Source organism: Panthera leo, chromosome E1, assembly GCF_018350215.1.
Source record: "Panthera leo isolate Ple1 chromosome E1, P.leo_Ple1_pat1.1, whole genome shotgun sequence".
Taxonomy (NCBI): Eukaryota; Metazoa; Chordata; class Mammalia; order Carnivora; family Felidae; genus Panthera; species Panthera leo.
The window spans coordinates 27,901,399-27,928,510 of NC_056692.1; the positions used below are offsets into that span (position 1 = coordinate 27,901,399).

General features: G+C 36.6%; 1 protein-coding gene across 2 annotated transcripts in view; it reads right to left on the bottom strand.

The window, feature by feature from the left end:
• Positions 1-27,112, bottom strand: part of RAD51C (RAD51 paralog C) — a 37,325-nt gene that overhangs the window by 8,886 nt on the left and 1,327 nt on the right. For both annotated transcript variants that reach the window (XM_042915302.1, XM_042915301.1), the window contains 6 exons: positions 24,619-24,877; positions 23,846-24,012; positions 22,535-22,668; positions 12,695-12,826; positions 3,871-3,937; positions 2,883-2,943 (listed from right to left, as the gene is read on the bottom strand). In XM_042915302.1, the coding sequence (XP_042771236.1) occupies positions 2,883-2,943; positions 3,871-3,937; positions 12,695-12,826; positions 22,535-22,668; positions 23,846-24,012; positions 24,619-24,877 (820 nt within the window). The remainder of the gene's footprint in view (positions 1-2,882; positions 2,944-3,870; positions 3,938-12,694; positions 12,827-22,534; positions 22,669-23,845; positions 24,013-24,618; positions 24,878-27,112) is intronic.

Below are 27,112 nucleotides of genomic sequence, written 5' to 3' on the forward strand. Positions count from 1 at the left end.
GGCTGAACTACACAGTTTGGGTCAGGAAGAAATAAGACAGAAGCACAATTTGTGCTCTAAAGCTGAGCACACATATGAAACACTATGTGGGGGTGTTGATGTATTACTCCACTCTACCACCAGATCTTTCTGGCAAAAAGTGATATAATTCTGAAAAATCTCAGCCTCATATTATCATGAATATGAAATTTGGAGGAAATCCCACACAATATACAGGACAGAGATAAAAGTATTTATTTGAATAACTGTTGGAATGTTATTTCATTGTTAGTCAGAGGGTAAAAGGGGTTTCTGGTTAAAAGATGGGGACTGAAGCATAAGATAGGACACTTAAGTTCAATTCTCAATATAAATTTGGCTAGTCAAGGTTTTTAGTTTTCTACTCTAACTGGAAGTGTTCATTTTTATAACTATTTTTCCCCAGTGTGAATTTCTATTTTCATCCTTTCAAGATAAACTAGATGTTAAAACACATACAAGACTTCATGCAACTTTAATGACTTAAAGATAACTGGTTTCAAACAATGAAGAACAAAACTATTTTAATTCTACTAAATGAGGTCAACTTATTCTGATCATAATAAAGTATGCAAATTACTTATATATCTCTAGCTGGGGAGAAAAAAACAGTTTGGAGAAAAAGGATTTTATCTAAAAAGGAGGATAAGAGCTATACTTTCAGATTTGCTGGCAATCAACACAATACTATAATTACATTCTAGAAACAGCAATTATAGGAAAAGAGACTATTATAGAGTCAGCTATAAACTTTGGATACTACTACTTATTTCATAGAGTTATTTGGAAAATAAAATGAAGTATTATATATACATACACATACAATGCTTAGTAGAGGATAGTTAATAAATATTCAATAAATGGTAGCTATTATTTACTACTTAATTAATCTTTCTGGGCAACCTTGGTATTCTCACTTCTATGTAAGTATAGATCCCTCAAAAAATTATCGAAGGGATTATTGAAGGAAATGTTGTATACAAAAACTGCCCAGTTAAATACCTAGTATCAGCAAGTAGTCACTAAAATAATAGTCTGGGATATAGAAAAAACTTATGGAACAGATTTCCCCTAAATCCATCTAATTCATTGTCAAGTGTTCTACACCATTCTCCACTTTCTTGGAAAGGATCAGTAAGAAGCTGGAAGTCATAAAATGGCTAACTCCTAAAAAGTAAGCATAATCTTCTGATCTCATGGGTACCTAACCAATGCTAACTTCTACAATTTGACAAAGAAGGCAAACATCTCCTTCCAATGAGTGCATTAAAAGAGGAAACATCTTTGGGGCACCTGGGTGGCTCAGCCAGTTAAGCATCCAACTTCAGCTCAGGTCATTATCTCACAGTGAGTTTGAGCCCCGCGTTGGGCTCTGTGCTACAGAGCTCGGAGCCTGCTTTGGATCCTGTGTCCCTCTCTCTTTTTGCCCCTCCTCTGCTCTCTCTCTCAAAAATAAATAAACATTAAAGAAAAAAAAAAGATGGAGCATCTTAAAAAACAAAAAGACCCCAAACAAAAAGACTGAAACATCTTGCTTTGCTTGTATTATTTTTATTTTTTAGATGTATTCTATTAGTGAATATTTAATAGTAGAATAAAAGTGGCCATTTAAAATGGAAATTCCTAAAAACATTTAACAGTGGGATGCACTTTACAGAAAACCTAAATCTGAGAAAATACAAGTAATATGTTCATAAGATTCTCATCTGCAGAACTGTTGCCAAATGTTTACAATAGAGTTTGTTGCCAAGGAAAGAATTCCTTTTGTGATCCAGAATACAATGACTTATTTACAGAACTGGGGGATGGAAGTTAATTGTAAAGCACTATGTATTATGGGGGGTGGGGGGGGAGGAGAGTTACCTGAGCTCTTTGGAAATGCCATTTTTAAAAGGGACACAAACCATGTGAATTAGTTTCAAAAGATGTATATAAAAGTAATAAATTCTGCTATGAGTTCAGAGTTAAGTAAAACCTAATTTGGTCAGGCATGATTTTTTTCAGTTTGGAGAACAGAGAAATGTAGATAAAGAACTAGACAATATCACTGACCAGACCTGATTTATATTTAAGCAACTCTTTTTTTTCATCTTTGCCCACCTGCTGTCTCACTCTCCCCCCATTCATTAGAGCACTTCCAAATGAAGTTCTCTCAGTTATACCAATTAATCTCAAAGCAGAGAAGCTGCATAAATCTGACATTTCTAGAAGTGTATAATAAAAGACTCCACAGCTTTCATTTGCCTATTTTAAAGAAAATGAAAGCTGGTTTGTTCACTTGCTCAGCAGCTTTAAAAATAAATACAAAGGTTTCACGCTGCCATAGTTTTATTTTAAAGAACAATACTTGTGAAAGGCAGGTAAGTAACTGGATAACAAAAGTAGGATAGCAAAATACAAAAGAAAACAAAAATAAACACAATTTCATACCCAAAATATATTTAGCAACTAAGAAAAACCATCCTATTTTCCACATAAATTGGCCTAAAGCTAACCTCAAAGTTTTCCTTTTGTCCTGATTTTATTCTTCTTTAAATCCCTTCTAGGAACAGAGAGTACCCACCTCCTGCAAGACTAATAAATGGTACTTGGTTTCAAAGAGCTTTAGAAGGTAGCATTCCTTGGCCACCTACTCATTTCAGGTGCACCCCATCATTTAAATATTCCAAAGCATTTCCTATGTTAGCTAAATGTGTAGTTTAACAATGTTTCTATGATTTCTCTAGGTGATAGAGAACAAGGCAACAAAAGCTTTAGTTCATGGGGGCACTGTAGATTTCATCCACTGGAGTAGATCTAAGAAAACATAACTGTTCGTGTAATTAACCCAATATTCAAAATTATTAACTTGTTTCTATACTGACCTTTGATTTTGGTCCCAATGAAAGATTAGCCGTATTGTAGCAGCATGTCCCCAGCTTTCCCCTAGTGGGAACAAGAACAGAACAACTGTATATTACCTTACTGACAAGGTTATAAGTCTTTCAGAATGCCTCTGACCAAAACAGTTTTATTTTACCTAATTTAACACAAGAATATACTTACACTTTCAAAATCCCTTGTATATGGGTGGCAACTTGAGATTAATAGATTTTTACCTATCTATGCAAATACTGCAGATCTTTATCCTTTATTTGCTTTCAGAAAACTTTATAGTTTGAGTCAACATATTTGTCAATCTTCCTTATCACACTTACTAACATATTTCCGGCTACCAGAAGAAAAGCAAAAACTCGGACAGAATATTCTTAAAGAATTTAGTACAAAACAATCTCGAAACACTGTGTCCTAACAAAACCATGACTGAGGTTAGGAAAAATCATAAGTCTATTCACTGTAGTGTGATCAGTATTTAAATGGATTTACCCTTCTTACTGCCTAAGACTTTCTGAGGGCAAGAGTCATCTTATGAATACTGATATGCTCAGTACCTGACACAATGGTTGCCGAATAGTAGATGCTCAATAAATGTTTGTTAAATAACTGAAAGGATGAGTCAGTGTCTAAGGACACTGTGCTCCATGCTCACTTGTCAGTGAGTAAGACAGATACAATCTCTGCTTTCATGGAACCTACAGTACTCAACAAGCATCAAATGAAAGAGGTAGAAAAAACTGTTAAATTAAAAATGCGGGGTGCCTGGGTGGCTTAGTTAAGTATCTGACTCTTGATTTTGGCTCAGGTCACGATCTCACAGTTCTTAAGACTGAGCTCCATGTCAGACTCTGCACTGAGTGGAGCCTGCTTGGGATTCTCTCTCTGCCCCTCCCCTACTCACACACACTCTTTCTCTCTCAAAATAAATAAATAAACTTTAAAAAATTAAAAATTCTTATCTGATTAATTACCCACCCAATGCAGGAACCAGCAAGGCCTGATTTCTATCAATTTTTGTTGTCATCTGATTAGTTAAAAGTACCTAAAAAAGGTGAGAAAATTAGGTGAGTCTCTCCCCAAAATTATCAAATAATCCTGTGACTTTACTATTCTGAATACAATTTAAAGAAAAACATATTTAGGTAATGAAAACTTTTCTGATAAATTCTTAAAAATTTACCCATTAAAATGACTAGTTATCTGAAAACAGGTTCTATTGAACATAAACATTTTTAACAGACAAGAACAAAGTTCTAATTGTGAAAATGGAAGAATAAAAATAGATAATACATAATACATAAAGGTCTAAAGAGACCATGTATAAAAACTTCCTAAATGGGAGTATTGGAAAAACCTCACTTTTAAAAATTAAGTTTTGGATAAGCCAATAGAATCCACCAGACCAACAGTAGCAATATCAGTAGTGGTAATAAACATTTATTGAGTACTTAATAAATATCAGAAGCTATGCTAAGTGCTTTACCTTCATTATCTTATTTAGCCTTCACAACTACTACATGAATGAAGTATTATTATTATTCCAGTTTAACACATGAGAAATCAGAAGCTTACAAAGATTGAGTCTTTTTTTTTTTTAACCACTGTTGCCTCTCTAGAATGTACTTAATCAAAAGAGTGTGACATACTTAATAAATACTCACTGTTTCCTCTTCAGGAAAGAGACAAATACAGTATTACCATTTCTGGTTTTATAGGAAACAAAAACTGAAGCAAAAATTAGGAGAAAAGACCTAAAATCATAAAGAAAATACAGAAGAAGTGGGAAAAAATGAAACCCAGTAATCAGGTCAAATGACTCCAAATTATGACTATACTCGTCTGCTGATAATAGATATAGGTGTTACTTTATTCAAAGATGGCCCTCAAGGCTAAAAATATTACTAATTCTTTTGGATTAAATAGTGACTTACAGAAAAGATTCCATGGTTTGAAGAAGAGCAATTTTATTTTATTCTTTTTGGTATTTTAAATTAAATTTATTTATTTAATTAAAAATTTGTTAATGTTTATTTTTGAGAAAGAGAGAATATGAGCTGGGGAGGGGCAGAGAGAGAGGGAAAGATGGGGTTCAAAGTGGTCTCTGCACTGGGGCACCTAGGTGGCTCAGTCGGTTGAGCATTCAACTTCAGCTCAGGTCATCATCTTATGGTTTATGAATTTGAGCTCTGCATTGGGCTCTGTGCTGACGGGTCAGAGCCTAGAGCCTACTTCAGATTCTGTGTCTCCCTCTCTCTGCCCCTTCCCTACTCATGCTCTCTCTGTCAAATGTAAATAAACATTAAAACATTTTAAGGGAAACAAAACAAAACAAAGAGGGCTCTGTACTAATAGTGGAGAGCCTGATGCCAGGCTCAAACTCATGAACTGTGAGATCATGACCTGAGCTGAAGTCACTTAACCGACTGAGCCACCCAGGCACCCCTCTATTTTTTAATTCCAGTATAGTTAACATAGTATTATATTAGCTTCAGGTGTACAATATAGTCATTCAACAATTATATATGTGTGTGTATACACACACACACACACACACACACACACACACACACACACATCTTCCTTATCAATTCATCTGTTGATAGATACTTGGGTTGCTTCCATATCTTGGCTATTGTAAATAATACTGCAATAAACATGGGGGTGCGTATATCCTTTTGAATTAGTGTTTTCTTATCCTTTGGGTAAATACCCAGTAGTGTGATTACTGGATCACATGTTACTTCTATTTTTAATTTTTCAGGAACCTCCATACTGTTTTTCATAGCGGCCGCACCAATTTGCATTCCCACCAATAGTGCCTGAGGACTCGTTTCTCTTTACAACCTCACCAACACTTGCTGTTTCTTGTGTTTTTGATTTTAGTCATTCTGACAGGTATGAGGTGATATCTCACTGTGGTTTTGATTTGCATTTCTGTGATGATTGGTGATGCTGAGCATCTTTTCATGTGTCTGTTGGCAATTTGTATGTCTTCTTTGGAGAAATATGTGTTCAGGTCTTCTGCCTATTTTTTAATTGGATTATTCAGTGTTTTTTGGTATTGAGTTGTATAAATTTTTTAATTTTCTTTATACTGTCCTAACCCAAAAGACATTTATTCTGCCCTGTAAGCAGTGAGTTGTATAAATTCTTTATATATTTTGGATAACTCCTTATTGGTTATATCATTCACAAGTATCTTTTCCCACTCAGTAGGCTGTCTTTTAGTTTCATTGGTTTCCTTTGCTGGGCAGAAGTTTTTTACTTTGATGTAGTTCCAATAATTTATTTTTGTTTTTGTTTCCCTTGCCTCAAAATGAAGGACAGTAATTTTAAAGTAGAGAAAATGAGTGTTTAAAGCTGACTTAATACAGTAAAAGATTATCTGGCACTTCCCAGCCCCAAATTCTCCAGAAAGAGTTCTTTTAAATATTCTTCCAATACAGACCTTCCCACCAGAAATATGACAGATACAATTGCAAGCTGAAACTGATAAAGAACTTCTATGAAAAGCAATGAAAAAAGTTACCTGTTCTGAAAAAGTCATCAGTTCCATAAGAAAATGGAGAAAGAAAAGGCTGTTTGGCTATTCCCACTGCAGTGGTATTTTTATTTGTCTACAAAGGAGAAATCTGTGCTCCATCTAGATTTCAATTAGCCACCAACTGGACGACACATTTTCTTCTAGCTCCTCTTCCCTTAAGTGCCACAATGGCTTCCCCATGTACTACCTCATGCCATGCATCTTAGAACAAGCTAAGCGGAATGTAAACTGATAATTACCTGAAATACAGGATTAACTGGCATCCCCAACATGCTGAATAATACCCTTTACAGACTACCAAGTATTTAAACTCTAGTAACTGGGATATTTATTTATACCACCACTTTTTGGTTAGAGGTGCACCATCCAATTCTGCAGCCATTAGCTACACATAGAGCTTTTAAAAATTATAGTAAAATCTGGGACCCCTGGATGGCTCAGTCAGTTAAGCATCTGACTCTTGATTTTGGCTCAGATCATGATCTCACAGTTTCTGGGTTCAAGCCCCACACCAGGCTCTATGGTTGATAGCTCAGAGCCTGTTGGGATTCTCTGTCTCCCTTTCTGTCTCTCCCCTTCCCCTGCTCGTGCTCTCTCTGAAAAATAAACATTTTTTTTAAAAACACTCTTTAAAAAATTAAATTAAAATTAGACATTCAGTTCCTTAGTAGCACTAACCATTTTTCAAGTGCTCAATAGCTATGCAACTGCTATATTACACCGAGCATTTTCATCTTCGCAGAAAAGTACTATCAGACAGCACTGGTTTACAGAGTACAGGTCTCCTGATTTTCAAAAGTTCCTGTTATGCCATTTCACTTTTATGAAAGACCTACATTAGTACCTGTTTTTGCTAACCAAAATAAATCCAAAGAGGATTCGCACTTTTATGGAAAAAAAAAAAAAAAGCAAAAAGCAAATACAGCATTAAAGCATTTGTTTTGCAGTGAACCATTATAGAGGCAGAGAGTACCCAGACAGGGAGAGCAGCATCACCAAGCTCCTTTCCCTAGGAACAATACTCAGCATCTTAGCATCAAGCTACCATAGCTTTGAACTGTGTCTGTAAGCATCTGTGCTTTATCTTGATTTACTTCGTGCACCAAATTAATCTGTCCTAAGGTATCAGAAAAGCCTAAGAAAAGTTACTTTTTTGGGGCACCTGGGTGGCTCAGTCCCTTCAGTGTCTGACTCTTGATTTCAGTTCAACTCATGATCTCATGGTCATTGAGACTGAGCCCCACATTGGGCTCTGTGCTGGGCCTGGAGCCTGCTTGGGATTTTCTCTCTCCCTCTTTATTTGTCCCTCCCCTGTTTGCACACGTGGGCTCTCTCTTTCTCTCTCTCTCAAAATAAATAAATAAACTTAAAAAAAATAGTGAAAGTTAAAAAAAAACCAAACGTCTATATAAAGGTATTTGGTTGGCTCAGTTGGTAGAGCATGCAACTCTTTTTTTTTTCTTTTTTTTTTTCAATATATGAAATTTATTGTCAAAATGGTTTCCATACAACACCCAGTGCTCATCCCAAAAGGTGCCCTCCTCAATACCCATCACCCACCCTCCCCTCCCTCCCACCCCCCCATCAACCCTCAGTTTGTTCTCAGTTTTTAAGAGTCTCTTATGCTTTGGCTTAATCCCACTCTAACCTCTTTTTTTTTTTCCTTCCCCTCCCCCATGGGTTTCTGTTAAGTTTCTCAGGATCCACATAAGAGTGAAAACATATGGTATCTGTGTCTTTCTCTGTATGGCTTATTTCACTTAGCATCACACTCTCCAGTTCCATCCACATTGCTACAAAGGGCCATATTTCATTCTTTCTCATTGCCCTGTAGTACTCCATTGTGTATATAAATCACAATTTCTTTATCCATTCATCAGTTGATGGACATTTAGGCTCTTTCCATAGAGCATGCAACTCTTGATACAGGGGTTGTGAGTCTGAGCCCCACTTTTAAAAAAAATCTTAGGGGCGCATGGGCGGCTCAATCGGTTAAGTGGCCGATTATAGCTCAGGTCATGATCTCACTGTTCGTGAGTTCAAGCCCCATGTAGGGATCTGTGCTGACAGCTCAGAGCCTGGAGCCTGTTTCAGATTCTGTGTCTCCCTCTCTCTCTGCTCCTCCCTCACTCATGCTCTGTCTCTCTCTCAAAAATAAACAAACATTAAAAACTAAATTTTAAAAAACGTTAAAAAATAAAAAAAATATGTCCATATACATATATAGAGAAAGGGTAAGTTTGGAAAAATATGTATACCAAACTCAACAATAATCATCTCTGGGTAATAGATAATTTACTTACTTTCTACTTAGAAAGTTTAAAACTTCTTTTATAGAAAACATATATAACTTAAAATTGTGAAATGTAGGGGTGCCTGGGGGGCTCAATCAGTTACGCATTCGACTCTTGATCTTGGCTCAGGTCATGATCTTGTGGTTTGTCAGTTTGAGGCCCGCGTCAGGCTCCATGCTGACAATGCACAGCCTGCTTGGTATTCCCTCTCTCCCTCTCTCTCTGCCCTTCCCCTGCTCATGCTCTTGCTCTCTCGCCCTCAAAAATAAAAATAAACTTAAAAAAAATTGTGAAATATATTAAAAAAATTTTTTTTAATGTTTTTGAGAGAGAGAGAGAGAGAGAGAGAGAGAGAGCAAGCACACACAAGGAAAGAGAGGGGCAGAAAGAGAGACAGAGGATCCGAGGTGGGCTCTGCGCTAATGTGGGGCTCAAACTCACCAACTGCAAGATCATGATTTTCAAACACATGAACTGCGAGATCATGACCTGGGCTGAAGTCGGACGCTCAACCAACTAAGCCACCCAGGTGCCCCTTAAATTTTTTTGTGATGTTTATTTTTGAGAGAGAGAGAGAGAAAGAGAGCGTACTCCTGCGAGAGTGAGGAAGGGGCAGAGAGAAAGGGACATGGAGAATCTGAAGCAGGCTCTGTACCATCAGCACAAAGCCCGACTGGGGCTCAAACCCATGAACCTTGAGATCATGACCTGAGCCGAAGTCACTCAACCACCTGAGCCACCCAGGCGCCCAGTGAAATGTATTTATTGTCAAAGGTCACACATGATTCTATACATAGAAACTTGGAAATTAAAAATCAAGCAAAGAAGAATTTATAAAGTAAGAGGGGAAAGTATGTCCTCAGCCCTACAAAATCCTACTTCTAGAAGTAGTCATTATGACCATTTTGATCCTTTCAGATCTTTTTGTCCATGTAAATATAAATGCACATATATAATTTTTATTTTTCTCAAAAGTGGGATCACATAAAATATATTATAATGTGACTTGAATGTTTTCACTTAATCATATATCTGGATATATCTTGTTCTGTGCTAGTATGTCTACATTTACATTACTCTACTACATTACATTATATATTTACATTACTCTTCTTAAGCACTGTGTAGTATTCCACTGTTTAGATTAGTTATTTAATCAGAAAATCAAAAATATTTCTGTTAAAAAAACAAAAATAAAAAACCCTAAGGAACTATGCAACCCAATAGTCTTGAGTGCCCCCTACTGCGCGCTCTTCACTGATATTAACAGAATGCTAAATTACAAATTAATGACAATAATTCAAACACAGGACACTATGCTTTTTGGTATATGGCAAAATAAATAAATAAATAAAAACTCCAAAAAAAAAAGATGTTTTGAAATGATTTCATCAAGGAGTTCTTTATCTACTTGCATCATGGATATGTGCTAAAGACTCTCTAATTAGGGTAAATACAAAAAAATTAAGCAGTTTACTCTTTTCCCATCTCCCTCCTGGACAAGTGTGTATATTTGTGTGAGAAGGTGGCATGGGGTTGCAGAAGTGGAAAGTGATGGCAAATAGTCAAAAAAAAAAAAAGACTGTTACTCCTTTTTATGTCTTCACTTCTGAACTTATGTTTACGTCTAACCTCATATTTGAAATCTAGAAGAGTTAGCTCCATCTCCAATCATCCAGGTTATTCACACTACGTAAATTTTCTATCGGTCTGGGTCTGTGATTATACAACACGTACTAATAAAAAGGCCCAGAGTAAAAGAAAACTGGGGATGTTAAAAGAGCTTACCTGAAAAACATCAAGCATATTTATTTAAAAATATTTTTTTTAGGGGTGCCTGGGTGGCTTGGTCAGTTAAATGTCCAACTGCGGGCTCAGGTCATGATCTCACAGTTTGTGAGCTCAAGCCCCACGTCAGGCTCTGTGCTGACAGCCCGGAGCCTGGAGCCTGCTTCAGATTCTGTGTCTCCCTCTCTCAGCCCCTCCCCCACTCACGCTCTGTCTCTCAAAAAAACATTTTTTTATATGTTTATTTTTTTGAGAGAGAGAGAGAAGACAGGGGAGGAGGGGGGGTGGGGAACAGAGGATTCAAAGAGGGCTCTGCACTGACAGCAGCAAGCCTGATGCAGGGCTCGAACTCATGAACCATGAGATTCTGACCTGAACTGAAGTTGGACATTCAACTGACTCAGCCACTCAGCTGCCTCCCAAAAAATCAAGTATATTTAGACAAGAAAAACCCAAGATTGCAATTACCAAAGGTAGTTATTTCTTTATCAAACAAGTCCATTTTAAAACATGGCATCTTCAAGACAGTACGGTACTGGCACAAAAACAGGCACTCAGATCAATGGAACAGAATAGAGAACCCAGAAATTGACCCACAAATGTATGGCCAACTAATCTTTGACAAAGCAGGAAAGAATATCCAATGGAATAAAGATAGTATCTTCAGCAAGCGGTGCTGGGAAAACTGGACAGCGACATGCAGAAAAATGAACCTGGAACACTTTCTTACACAATACACAAAAATAAACTGAAAATGGGTGAAAGATCTAAATGTAAGATAGGAAGCCATCAAAATCCTAGAGGAGAAGGCAGGCAAAAACCTTTTGACCTCAGCTGCAGCAACTTTACTCAACACGTCTCTGGAGGCAAGGGACACAAAAGCAAAAATGAACTCTTGGGACCTCATCAAAATAAAAAGCTTCTGCACAGCGAAGGAAACAATCAGCAAAACTAAAAGGGAATCGATGGAGTGGGAGAAGATATTTGCAAATGACATATCAGATAAAGGGTTAGTATCCAAAATCTAGAAAGAACTTATCAAACTCAACACCCAAAAAACAAATAATCCAGTGATGAAATGGGCAAAAGACATGAATACACACTTCTCCAAAGAAGACATCCAGACGGCCAACCGACACATGAAAAAATGCTCCACATCACTCATCATCAGGGGAATACAAATCAAAACCACAATGAGATACCACCTCACACCTGTCAGAATGGCTAACATTAACCACTCAGGCAACAACAGATGTTGGCAAGGATGTGGAGAAAAAGGATCTCTTTTGCATTGTTGGTAGCAATGCAAGCTGGTGCAGCCACTCTGGAAAACAGTATGGAGGTTCCTCAAAAAACTACAAATAGAACTACCCTATGGACCCAGCAATTGCACTACTAGGCATTTATCCATGGGATACAGGTGTGGTGTTTTGAAGGGTAATATGCACCCCCATGTTTATAGCAGCACTATCGACAATAACCAAAGTATGGAAAGAGCCCAAATGTCCATCGACGGATGAATGGATAAAGAAGATGTGGTATATATATACAATGGATTATTACTCAGCAAACAAAAGGAATGAAAGCTTGCCATTTGCAACTACAGGGATGGAACTGGAGGGTATTATGTTAAGTGAAATTAGTTAGAGAAAGACAAATATATGACTTCACACATATAAGGACTTTAAGAGACAAAACAGATGAACACAAGGGAAGGGAAGCAAAAATAATATAAAAACAGGGAGGGGGACAAAACCATAAGAGACTCTTAAATATGGAGAACAAACAGAGGGTTACTGGAGGGATTGTGGGGGGGTGGGTGGGCTAAATGGGTAAGGGGCATTAAGGGGTCTATTCCTGAAATCATCATAGCACTATATGCTAACTAACTTGGATGTAAATTTAAAAAATAAAACAAATAAAAATAAATAAATAAATAATAAATAAATAAAAATAAAATACAGCATCTTGATTATGCTTATTATTCTCTAGGAAAACTGATAGAAACATTTATGTCTAGAATTAATTTTTTCCAGAAATCAAACCAAAACTACATTCAAAACTGTGTCTGCATTATTTGCTTTTAGTCAAATTCTATTTTGCTATTTCTAGACATTACTATGTTATACAATCTTGACTTCATTATAAAGTTCTCTTGACTAATAATACTTACAGCTAATCTGTGGTTATTTGCAAGGCTGATCATTTGCTGGGCTAGACCATTTAGTAATCGACTACGAAGGGAGAGGTCATCTAGGTCATGACGAAAAGGAAAAGCAATACCATCCACTATCACTAATCGAACCTAAATGTGGAAGAGATAAGGATATTAAGTTTGGTGTTAAAATTTTAAAAATGACATCCAAAAAGCATAGTTCATTGCAGGAAAAAAATCCTTCTATTTCTATTTTTAATTCTCCAAAAGCTTTATTTTGGAGAATTATAAATCTATTCACCCAATGCTTTCTGCATTAATCATCGAAAGTTAAAATGTACTCTGGTATGATAATTTATCAACTTGGGGCACCTGGGCAGCTCAGTCAGTTAAGTATCCAACTGGATTTTAGCTCAGGTCATAATCTCATGGTTTGCAAGTCTGAGCCCCACACTGAGCGTGGAGCCTGCTTAAGATTGAGTTCAGAGTCCTGGGTCTCACTGCCCCTACCCCATGCTCATGCTCTCATGTGCATGCTCTCTCTCTTTCAAAAATAAATATACTTTAAAAGCAAAAGATAATTTATCAACTTAAAAAGGTAATTCAACAAAAGAAAAAGAAGTAATTTTCTTATACTTTGCCACTATAACACAATCGTTACAGAGGCATTTTACACTGATAAAAAGCACTTCTAAAGTCTTAGTAAAACAAATTCTTCGATTCAATGTCATTTTACCTTCAAGATTTTTTGGTTAAAAAAAATCATCAAATATTAAATTATTATACCTTCTTCAAAACCTAATTCTTAGCATACTTTCTCCCCTTAATTTTAAATATACTATAAGGCAATTAATCATTACAGAATCTGTTATAATATAGAATTCAGCATGAGACAGGTTTGTGTTGAAGTTCTAATCAAGAAGGTTCACTTATAGATGATAAATATTTTCATCATGACAGTTACAATATAGTCCAAGATCTAAAATCCAAGAACAAACAGAATTTGCGAACTAATCCAAATATAAACAAGTTTTAAAAACCTGTAAGATTATATATTTTTCTATCTAATGAGGATTACACTAACGAAGAGAATTTGATAAAGCCATGTGTAAGGAAGCCATTTTTATATTTTATTTAGAGTATTCATTCTTTCAGCAAATATTTATTGATGCCTACTATATGTTAGTCACTGTTCTAGGCAGTGGGGAACAAGAGACAAGGTCCCTGTTCTCTTGGAGTTTATGGTCTAGTGGAGTAAAGGACAATTAACATGCAAGCAAATACATGAATAATTTCTGATAATACTAGGAGTTATAAAGAAACTACACTGGGTGAAATGATGATGAATAAGTAGGTGATAAAGTAGAGGGAGGTTAACTCAGACCAGATGTGAGAGAAGGCATCAATGAAACAGGAGGCAACAGAACTGAGTCCTGGATAAGAACCTCCAGGAGGGAAAGACAGCCCACATATAAAGACATACACACATACCTTTGTGTATGGTGACAGATGGTAACTAGACATATTGTGGGGATTATTTCATAATGTGTAAAAATACCAAAATACTATAATGTACACCTGTAACTAACAGGATATTTTACATTAATTATACTTCAATTTAAAAAATATGCCTTTGTTGTTTCACTTTCATCACACTTGTTAACATAAGCAAAAATATCAATCAGCATTCACGTTAAAATAGTACTTGTTCACCATGAGGTTAGCAACTTCTTTTGAACTGGATAGCAATCAAATGCTAATTGGTAGTGTGATTTTGCCAAACAATTCCATAGGTTAGATAAGGATACATAAGTTTAGCAAAATTAAAATAACGAAAAACCTCATATGTTGGTGGTAAGAATGTAAAATGGTTCAGCAACTATGAAGAAACAGTTCGGTGGTTCCTCAAAAAATTAAACACAGTATTACCACATGACCCAGCAATTTCATTTCTAGGTATATGCCCCAAAAAACTGAAAACTGGTACCAAAAAAAAAAAAGGATGTATATACATGTTCATAGCAGCACAATTTACAATAATCAAAAGGTAGAAACTGCCCAAACAGATAAAAGGATAAACAGATTGTGGTGTATACATACAACAGAATATTACTCCACCATGAAAAGGAATGAAGTACAGATACATGCTACAAAGCAGATGAACTTTGAACCTATTATGCTAAGTGAAAAAGCCAGACCAAAAAGATCATGTATCTTATGATTCCATTTTATATGCAATATCCAAAATAGGTAAATCGATAGAGACAGAATACAGATTGGTGGTTGCCAGGGTCTTTGCAGGGGGAGAGGAAAGGGAGCAACTCTTTAATGAGTTTCCTTTGAGGGTAATAAAAATGTTTTGGAACTAGATACAAGTAGTGGTTGACAACATTGTGAATGTCCTAACTGCACTGAATTGTTCACTTTTATTATTTTTATTTATTTATTTTTAGAAAGAGAGAAAGAGCAGGGGAGAGAGGCAGGAGAGAAAGAGAATCCCAAGCAGGCTCCATGCTCAGCATGGAGCCCAATGCGAGGTTCGATCACACAACTCTGGGATCATGACCTGAAGCCAAAATCAAGAGTTGGATGCTCAACCAACTGAGCCACCCAGGTGCCCCTGAATTGTTCACTTTTAAATGGTGAATTTTATTATGTGAAATTAATCTCCATAAAAAAATCAAATCAATGAAAGCTTTCTGTAAGACTTAGTTGGCTACAGATTTACAATAAAGAGTACCATTTGGGGGAACCTGCCTGGCTGAGTTGGAAGAGCATGCAACTCCTGATCTCCAGATTATGAGTTTGAGCCCCCCACTGGGTGTAGAGATTACTTAAATAAATAAAACTAAAAAAAAAAAAAAAAAGAGTATTCTACATTTTATTATTATTTATAAATGGTGTACTATACATCCTTTATATCAGCAACTTTATAATAAACATGTATGCATATATGTGCATACATTTTCTTTCCTGGAAAGCCAGTCACTAAACATTTACCAGCATACCAATGGAGAGGTAAAAATGAGATTTTACACACACACACACACACACACACACACACACACACACACGCATGTTTGTGTGTATTTATTCATTTACTCATTCATTCATTGGTTCTCAAAGGCCAGAAAGTGATAGGATAACATATACAAATTGCTGAAAGAAAAAATACTGCCAACCAAGAACTGTGAATTTGGCGAAAGTATTCTTCAAAAATGAAGCAGAAATTAAGATATTCCCAGATAAACAGAATTCATTGCTAGATCTATTCTACAAGAAATACTATACAGAGTCCTTCTGGCTGAAAATGAAAGAACACCAGACAGAAACTCAAATCCATATAGAAATAATATAAAAAAATAATTATAACTCTATGTTGACAGGCACACAATGTATAAAGAAGCAATTTGTGACAATGACAACATAAACGGGGGGTAAATGAAGCTATACAGCAGCAAGATTTTTATATACTGTTGCAACTAATCTGGCACTAATTTAAACTAGACTGCTATGAATTAGGATGTTAATTATAATCCCCAGAGCAACTAAGAAAATAACTAAAAAATACATGATAAAAAAATGAGAAGGGAATCAACATGATACACTGGAAAATATCTAACAAAAAAGAAGACAGTAATGGAGAATTTGAGAAATAAAATAGAAATGTTCCTCAACTCACAATGGGGTTACATCCCAATAAACCTATACCAAGTTGAAAATACTGTTAAGCCAAAAATGCATTTAATACACTTAACTTGCTGAACATCATAGCTTAGTCTAGCCTACCTTAAATGTGCTCAGAACACTTATATTAGCCTACAGTTGGCCAAAATTATCTAACACAAAGCTTATTTTACAGTAAAGCACTGAATATCTCATAATTTACTGAATACTATATTGAAATTGAAAAACAGAATGGTAATATGGGTACAGAATGGTTGTAAGCGTATTGGTTGTTTACCCTTGTGATTGCATGCTGACTGAAAACTGTGGCTCACTGCCACTATCCAGCAACACAAGAGGGTATTGGACAAAGTATCACCAGCCCAGAAAAGATCAAAATTTGATGTAGTTTTTACTGAATGTGTACCACTTCTGTACCATTGTAAAAGAAAAAAAATTTTAAGTTGAACCACCCTAAGTCAGAGACTTAGGCACAGATTGGCAGATGGATTTTTAAAAAATGATCTAACTACAGACTTTCTACAAAAGACTCACTTTAGATTCAAAAATACATATAAGTTAAAAGTGGAAGGATAGAAAAAGATATTGCCTGCAAACAGTAACCAAAAGAGAGCTGTAGCAGCTATACTAATATCAGACAAAAGAGACTTCAAGAGAAAACTTGTTACAAGAGACAAAGAAGAATAATGATAAATAATAATTTACATAAAATAATTGTATAATAATAAAAGAGTCAATTCATCAAGAAGATATAGCAATTATATACTGTGATGGCAACTGCAGAACCCTCTCCTCAGCTGCTCCCCAGCATCCTGACTCGCCTACCACCTGCCTGCTTACCAATAAAGACAAACTGACCTTTTTTAAAGAAAGAAACAATCATCAATACATATACACAATAGGGCTAACAACAGAACCTTAAAATATCTAAAGCAAAAACTGACAAAATTAAAGAAAGAAATGAGACAATTCTACAATAACAATTGGAGATTTCAACACCCTACATTCAGTGATGGAGAGAACTGGACAAAAGATAAACAAGGAAAGAAAAAACCTAACAACACTAGAAGCCAACTAAAATGAACATATAAATATATATACAACGTTCCATTCAAGCAGCAGAATGAATACACATTCTTCGAAAATGCACATGGAACATTCTCCTGGATAGACCTGGATGTTGGGTCACAAAATAAGTGTCAATAAATATAAAAGATGAATCACATAAAGTTACCTTCTCTAACCAGAATGGAATGGAATTAGAAACCAGCATCAGGGGTGCCTGGGTGGCTCAGTCAACTAGTGCCTGACTTCGGCTCAAGTCATGATCTCACAGCTCATTGGGTTCAAGCCCCACATCGGGCTCTGTGCTGACAGCTCAGAGCCTGGAGCCTGCTTCTGAGTCTGTGTGTGTGTGTGTGTGTGTGTGTGTGTGTGTGCGCGCGCGCCTCTCCCCCGCTCATGCTCTGTCTCCCTCTCTCTCAAAAATAAATAAACATTAAAAAACAATTAAAAAAAAAAAAGAAACCAACATCAGAAAGAAATTTGGAAAATTCACAGATATGTGGAAATTAAACAACACACTCTTTTTTTTTTTAAGTAATCTCTACGGGCGCCTAGGTGGCTCAGTCAGTTAAGCATCCAACTCTTGATTTCAGCTCAGGTCATGATCTCACATTTGCCAGGTGGAGCCCTGCATTGGACTCTGTGCTGACAGTGCAGAGCCTGCTTGAGATTCTTGTTCTCCCTCTCTCTCTGCTTCTCTACCGCTTGCGTGTGCGCTCGCTCTCTCTTTCAAAATAAATAAAAATGAAAAATAAATAAGTAATCTCTACATCCAACATGGGGCTCAAACTCATGACCCCAAGGTTAAAAGTCACATGCTCCACCAACTGAGCCTGCCAGGGGCCCCTATTTCCCCTTTTTGTATCTTCTATTACATGTTGCATGGCATTAACTGGTCTGATGTATATTTATAGATCAACCTGTATTTCAGGCATGCTACCCTCAAATTTGGCACCTTGGCATACTGAATATCTTAAGTTGAAGTTTGAGAAAATGACAGAAGCAGGAAGGTCACTTTGACCTCCTACTCTCTCCCTTGTTCCCTGAAAGGAGATAAATCTCCTGTATGAAAGGTATCAGAAGAAAAGGAGATGTCCTTATCACCAGAGACAGGGTATTTAGGGCTGAGAAGGCATATAAACAAACCTTGTTAAACTAATTTTTTTAATGTTTATTTCATTTCTGAGAGTGAGAGAGAGAGAGAGAGAGAGAGAGAACGTGAGTGGGGAAGGGTATGTGGGGGGAACAGAGGATCTGAAGGGGGCTCTGCACTGACAACGGTGAGCCTGATGTGGGACTCAAACTCATGAACCTTGAGATCATGACCTGAGCTGAAGTCAGATGCTCAACAGACTGAACCACCCAGGTGCCCCTGTTAAACTAATTCTTATTTTCAAAATTATTTCTTCACAAATTACCACCTCTAGCCCAAATCCCTTCATCAATTCTTCACATATTTACATGTTTTTGCCTAAAAGGTATAAAAGTTTATTGTTCTGGTCATTTCTTTGGGTTGTCTTGTAGAAGGCTGCCATGTACACATAAAAATTCAGTAAAATTTGTGTGCTTTTCTCCTGTTATGCTGCCTTTGTCGTTTTTTTTCAGATCCATCCATGGACTTTCAGAGGGTTGAAGAAAACTTCTTCCTCCCCTACTTAGAGGAGTAAATTTTCATGATCATCGATTTGGCAATAGATTCTTATACATGACACCAAAAACCTAACAACAACTAATAAATAATTGGACTTCACCAAAATTTAACACTTTTGTGTATCAAAGAGCACTATCAAGGGACACGTGGGTGGCTCAGTCAGTTGAGTGTCCGACTCTTGATTTCTCTCTGGTCACAATCTCAAGGTATGCAGGACTGAGCCCTGTGTCAGGCTCCGTGCTGACAGTGTGGAGTCTGCTTGGGATTCTCTCTCTCCCTCTCTCTCTCTGCCACCCCTTGCCCCTGCCGTCTCTCTCCCTCAAAAAAATAAAAATAAACTTAAAAAAAAAAAAGGCACTATCAAGAAAGTGAAAAGAAAATTCACAGAATGGAGAAAGGATATTTACAGGAAAGATAAACGGGCCCTTAGAAGAATAGGCAGGAAATCTAATAGATTATGAAAATGTCTCTTTTGGTGGAAGTTCCACATGAACTGAGAAGAACATGTATTCTGCTGTTGTTGAAGTAGTCTACGGATATCCACTATATTCAATTGACTGATGGTGTTACTGAGTTCATCTATGTCCTTACTGGTTTTCCGTCCATTTCTAGGAGGTGCTGAAGTCTCCAAATATAATAGTGAAGTCATCTATTTCTCCTTGCACTTCTATCAGTTTTTGCCTCATGTAGTTTGGTGTTCTGTTGTCAGACACATACATGTTAGAAACTGTTATGTCTTTCTGGGGAACTGACCATTTTATCATTATGTAATGTCCCTCTGTATCCCTGATAACTTTCCTTGGTTTGACGTCTGTTCTCTAAATACAGCTACTCTTGCTTTCTTTTGATTAGTGTTGGCATGATAGATCTTTCTCTGATCATTTACTTTTAATCTACAAGTATCTTTATATCTAAAATGTTTTTTTTAAGATTTTATTTTTTTTAAGTAATCTCTACACCCAACATGGGGCTCAAACGCACAACCCCAAGATCAAAAGTCACAAGCTCCAGTGACTGAGCCAGCAAGGCAATCCTAAAGTGGGTTTCTTGTAGTCAACATATAGTTCAGCCTTGTTTTTTTGATCCACTGGTACAACCTTTTTAAAGGCAATTTGTGTAAAAAAAAAAAAAAAAAAAATTATTCTGGGGCACCAGAAAATACAATGTCGGACTTGATCTCAGCTCAGGTCTTTTCTTTTTTTTAAATTTTTTTTTTTCAACGTTTTTTATTTATTTTTGGGACAGAGAGAGACAGAGCATGAACGGGGGAGGGTCAGAGAGAGAGGGAGACACAGAATCTGAAACAGGCTCCAGGCTCCGAGCCATCAGCCCAGAGCCTGACGCGGGGCTCGAACTCACAGACTGCGAGATCGTGACCTGGCTGAAGTCGGACGCTTAACCGACTGCGCCACCCAGGCGCCCCTCAGCTCAGGTCTTGATTCAAGCCCCACGTTAGGCTCCATGCTGGGTGTGGAGTCTTCTTAAGAATAAAAAAAAAATTTTTTTAACCAAAAAAGTTATTCTGACGCTTGTTAAAACAGTAATGAAGAATTTATTCAAGAAGATATCAACAGGGTGACGACTGGGTGGCTCGATCAGTTAAGTATCTGACTCTTGGTTTCAGCTCAGGTCATGATCTCATGGTCTTGAGATCGAGCCCTGCTCTGAGTTGGCAGTGTGAAGCCTACTTAGGATTCTTTCTCTCCCCCCTGTCTGCCCCTCCCCCCACTTGTGCTCTCTCTCGAAATAAACATTTAAAATTTTTGAAAAATTTAGCAATAGGGGTTTTGCAACAGGAGAGAGAGACTGGGTTTAAACCCAAATACAACAAGGACAAGTGGGGATTTATAGCCAAGGAACAAGGTGAGTGTCAAAAAATGGAAAATTACTAAGAGGAGACATCAGGGGTAGGATTCTTGTTAAAGTGACCTAACACAATTCTTGCTACAGGCAGACCAAAGACATATACATCAAAAGTGGGGAATGAGGAACTTGAGATACCAAGGTTGATCAGGTATGAAGGGTAGGAGAGTCTAATTTACAGGATTCTTTATTATTGTACCCCTATATTCACAGCAGGATTATTCACAGTAATGAACTGGATTAGTCAGGCCTAAGACAAGATGTGGATGAAGTTCAAGGCCTATTGAAAAAGAAGGCACAGAGGAGGCTGACTAAAGTTTGGTCAAAGAGAATCTTTCTCATGCGTAATATTTATCAAAATTAAATATGCATATACTCTTTAATGTAATTCTAATACTTAGAATTTATCCTATAAACATACTTACAAATGTACCCCAAGATGGTATGTGTAAGGATTATCTCCAAACAATTATTAATAATAGCATCTAAAAGATCACCAATAATAGGATTGGTTAAATAAATTAAGGTAATTTTTCCCCAATTTTTTTTATATAGTAAAATACAAATATTCGTCTTGTAAAACTGAAACTCTATACCCATTAAACAATAACTGCCCATTCTCCTCTTCCCCCTAGGCCCTAATAACTACCATTCTACTTTATGTCTCCATGAGTTTGACTACTCTTGACACCACATATAAGTAGAATACAGCATATCTTTTTTTTTGTGTGACTGGCTTATTTCACCAACAAAATCAACATTTCAACATAATGTCTACAAGATTCATCCAAGTTGTAGCATATGTCAAAATTAGACTGTATGTATATACCACATTTTGCTGATCTATTCATCCATCAATGGACACTTGGGTTGCTACCATGTTTTAGGTAATATTAATATTGTTGCTATGGACACAGGTGTATAAATATCTCTTCAAGACCCTGCTTTCAATCCTTTTGGTTATATACACAGAAGTAGAATTGCTGGGTCATATGGTAATTCTATTTTCAATTTTTGAGGAATTGCCATACTGTTTTCTGAGGCAATTGTATCATTTTATGTTCCCACCAAGAGCAAAAAGCACCTTCTTAAAATGAAATAATATGTAGCTACAAAAAAGAATGAGGTCTATCCACATGTGGTGATATAGAAAGATAGGCAAAACTCTAAACCAAAATGGAAGGTGCAGAACCATATTACAGTCTTATCCCATTAACAAATATTAAAATACTGCAAAATACATAAAAAAATTTTTGGAAAGACACAAAAAACAATAGTGGTCAACTTTAGGGAGAGGTATTAGGAAACAATAGAAGGGTAGCTTTATTTTCCATTTTATACCTTTCTACAGAGTTTGCCTCAGTATTCCACCATTACTGGAGGCAGAACCTCTTTCTATATTATTTCAATTTCTTACTTTGGGCATAAAATATATATATGCTAAATATATGAAAATACAAATAAACTGTAGAACAAGGAAGAGATTTTTGAATGGGCTTATGCCACTATACTATTTACTTATTTTTCATGTTACTCAAACACCTCCAAAGATACTCCAAAGGTTAACTATATTTCAATAGTTTGAGCCATACCTTTGAGTGTTCTGAAAGGAAGTCTGGGAGGAGATAAACTTGTGCCAATAGCTCTGTGTAGTCACGACAACGAAAATAGTAAATATGGGAAAGAATATTTTCAAGAGTGAAATCCTCCAAAGCCTTTGGGTGCTCTAAAATAAACAAAACAATCTTAAAATAATTAGTTTTATTTGTTTTGATATATTGGTGATAGTAGGAAAACAATACCTTTGAAAAACAAAATGCTTCACCGTGAATAACAAACTCTCCACTTGAATTGAAAGATAACAAAATTGTAACAAAATTACTATAAACTATCATTGCATAATTCCTGGCCTCTTATTTTCACCTTCTCCACTGTTTCCTTACATACTACGCTATTGAGAAACTGTTTATACACATATACAACTACAGTCTTAATGCCTGCCTTTTCGTATTTCTAGTTATTACTTTCATTGAATAGAAGTAACATAACGGAATTTCTCTTTGTTTTTTTCATATGACTGCAAATTAAGGGGTGCCTGGGTGGCTCAGTTGGTTAAGCGACCAACTCTTGATTTCAGCTCAGGTCATGATCTCACAGTTGGTGAGGTGGAGCCTGCTTGGGATTCTGTCTCTGTCTCTGCCTCTCCCCTGCTCACGCTTTCTCTCTCTCAATCTCTCTCTCTCTCCCTCTCTCTAAATAAATAAATAAATAAATAAATAAATAAATAAATATTTTAAAAAAGTCAGATGCTTAACCGACCGAACCACCCAGGTATCCCATCTTTAAACGTTTTTTAAAAAATCAAACACTCTTTCTACATCACAAGCTTAAAAAAACTTCCCAAACACTTTAATGATACAATTAAACAGCCATGAAGTCAATTACATTCTACTCAGAGCCCCCTAAAGTCAATCAGCTTAATATTCCAAACATTTCCAACATGGTTTTTCAAAGCTACCTTTGGTTTATTAAAAAAGCCAGTATGGCAGTCAATATAAACTGAATGCACTGAATATACTGAATGCACTGGGACAACATTTACTTACATTAAGTGTCCCAACAACATTAATTTACACCTGGCAGGTCAGAGCATGATGATTTGAAATCATACACTGAAATACACACACAAGTTATGTGGCCCAGAAGCAAGGGTCATAAAAGAAAAGAAAAAGCCAGACTAAGTTGTGGCATTTCTAATTCTGTAAAAGAGATCTGAAGGTTGAACACTAGGACACTGTCAAGTCATTAAGCTTCATTCTAAATGGTTTCTTGCTGAGGCCTGAAAGGTACAATTGCAAATTACTTTTATTATACAGAAGAAAGAGGATCACTTGCTAACTTACCCTCTCCCATATGTGCTTCTGCTATAAGGTGAAGGTGCTGAATGCAGGCAGTAGCAAGGTCTACCACTCTATCAACCATAAAACTTCCTTCAGTATCAATAAAAACTGCTTCACCTTCCACTCCTCCAAAACATTCTGGTATCTGCACATCTACTGCCAACTGCATACTGTCAAGAGAAAGCTGAATGACCAAATCATAATCATCATCATAATCATAATCCTCTAAGGCAATGGTTTTCAATGCCACATCACCATCCATTAGGTACCACCATTAGGCTACAGATGTGGCTAACTCTCTGCTCCAAATATACGTATATCAATTGATATTTGGATTAGTGGGGCAGGGGGTATACTCATAAAACCATGACTAAGGATTTTTTAGTGGTTTTTAGGCCTCTGGGAAGGAAACCCTTTCTTATACATAAATGTACTTTCAAATATTTGACTTTCAAATATACTCCCAGGAATTAATTATATAATAAAATAGAAGACTGCCTATTTACCCTAATGAACACATTACAATGCTGCAAAAGAAACGTTTTTGGATATCAAAATAATCCATATCAATTTATCAAAATGGGGTGCTGATGTAACACAAATGGCAAATTGATTTTTGTCTGATGCATGCACACACACACACACACACACACACACAATTAAGAGCACATACATGTCATTTTTGGTCTCCTGAATATAGACCCACAGCACCATATTCTATTACTTACATAAAATGTTATTAAGCCTACCCTTAAGAGGGGAACATTTAACTTTACCATAGTTGTGTTTTTCCAACACCTGGTACTCCACAAATTTCTGTTGTTTTGGTTAAGGGTATTCCACCCCCAAGAATATTATCTAGTGCTGAACAGAAGGTAATTATGAAGTTCTGGGTATGCTCCTGCTCAAGAAGTTCCAGTGCTGTACACTTCTTGCCTGACTCAGCTACAGCAGCATATCTTGGTTTATTTGTGAGACATTCTCTTCTTATAATTTGCAGAGTTTCTAATGCTTCCTCTTTAGATATCCCAACTTCTGAAAGTAAAATAAGGAAAAAAAAAAACCAAAACACCCTGATTTTAGAAATTTAAAAGTCTAACATGTTATTGGATTGTCTTCATTAATTCTAATTTTACATAATAAGAGGGATGCCAAGAGTAAAGAAACATAAAAACGTAACATTCCACTATTGAATTTTTCAAGTTAATAAAGGCAAGTATCTATATTTTTTACTCTTTACATACTTTATGATTTACTTATTACCTCAAAAATAGAATTCAGAAACCTAAACCTTTAAAGCATTTGAATACTTACAAGAGTATCTAGAGGTAGAAATAAAAAATGTACCCGCAGTCCCTTTTGGTCCCATGAAGTCATAGTTATCTTGCTGTAATAAGGTATCTAAATTATTTTCAGAAGAGAACAAAATGGCCTCCAACTGCCTAAAACAAGATTTAACTTTAAGAAGTATATGTGCACTGGGTGCCTGGGTGGCTCAGTCGGGTTGGGCGTCGGACTTTGGCTCAGGTCATGATCTCACAGTTTGTGGGTTCGAGCCCCGCGTCAGGCTCTGTGCTGACAGCTCAGAGCCTGGAGCTTGTTTCAGATTCTGTCTCCCTCTCTCTCTGCCGCTCCCCTGTTCAGGCTCTGTCTCTGTCTCAAGAATAAATAAACATTAAAGAAAAAAAAATTGAAAAAAAAAAGAAGTATATGTGCATGTATTATTCATAATAAAAATTTTTATGGAAACAGTCATGAAAAATTCATATATCACTTCAAAATTATTTACTGAGAATAATTTTAATGCACAAATATTTTAAACAATACACTTATGCTTCCTTATCTACACAATTTCATTCCTATCAGACAATATGGCTTAAGGAAATGGCAATTACAAAAGAAGCTGCTGGGGCATCTGGGTGGCTCAGTCAGTTAAGCACCAGATTTCGGCTGACGTCATGATCTCATGCCTTGTGAGTTCAAGCCCGACATCGGGCTCACTGCTGTCAGTGTGGAGCCTGCTTTGGATCTTCTGTCCTTCTCTTTTTCTCTCTCTCTCTTCCTCTCTGCTCCTTTGCTCATGGTCTCTCTCTCAAAAAGGAATAAACAGGGGCACCTGTGTGGCTCAGCCAGTTAAACTTCCGACTTTGGCGCAGGTCATGGTCTCACGGTTCATGAGTTCAAGCCCCGCATCAGGCTCTGCACTGACAGCTCTCTCTGCCTCTCCCCTGCTCACACTCTGTCTCTTTCTCTCTGCCCCTCCCCTGCTTGCACTCTCTCTATCAAAAATAAACATTAAAACATTTTTTTAAAGGAATAAACATTAAAAAAACAAAAACAAGCTGCTAATGAAAGAAACAATGGTGAAGGTGACATCACTTATGAATTTGATATGTCAGTGCTTGATTTAGTTAGGATATGAATGCAAATTTGGTGCTAACAAAAGACAACAATGGTGATAAGGAAATGAAAATCATGCCCAACTAAAGAGTCTAAACTCTGGAGTCAGCTTTCTTGGGTTTGTAAACCCTGACTGAACCACTTACTATGTAGTTACTTAGTATGGGCAAGTTACTTTTTTTGCCTCAGATTTTTTCTTTTGTAAAACGCTCTTAAATTTTTTTTTTTTATGTTTATTCATTTTTGAAAGACAGAGACAGAGCACAAGCAGGGGTGGGGCGGAGAGAGAGGGAGACAGAATCTGAAGCAGGCTCCAGGCTCTGAGCTGTCAGCACAGAGCCCGACGCGGGGCTCGAACTCACCAACTTCGAGATCATGACCTGAGCCGAAGTCGGACGCTCAACCGACTGAGCCACCCAGGCTCCCCATCAGATTTTTTTCTTTTGTGAAACGGAAATAACACAATACATGTTGAAAAGTTTGGTAGAATACAGAAGCCATCCAAAATGCTCAATAACTGTTAGCTATTATCATGCAGATTCTCTCATTTCTTTTTTGTAAAATCAATATATTGAAAGAGCCCATTAAAATTTGGGAGGCAATGTGCAGCTTAAGATTTAAAACAGTTAACTTCGGTCTACATTTATTCTTGAATGACAAGTTGAAACTTCCTTATTTTCCATTGTTGAGGGCCAGGATTTAAAATTTTGTTCTATCTTAAGAAGACAGTTCTGAGCACACCATAATATAGCATGTGGAGTGGGACTGACAGCATACAGCTTCATTTTTGTATACCTCATGACACAGTGGTTCCCACCAATGTATCATTTACAGTGTTCTGGAATAAGAGGTTTTGGGGGGGGGGGCATG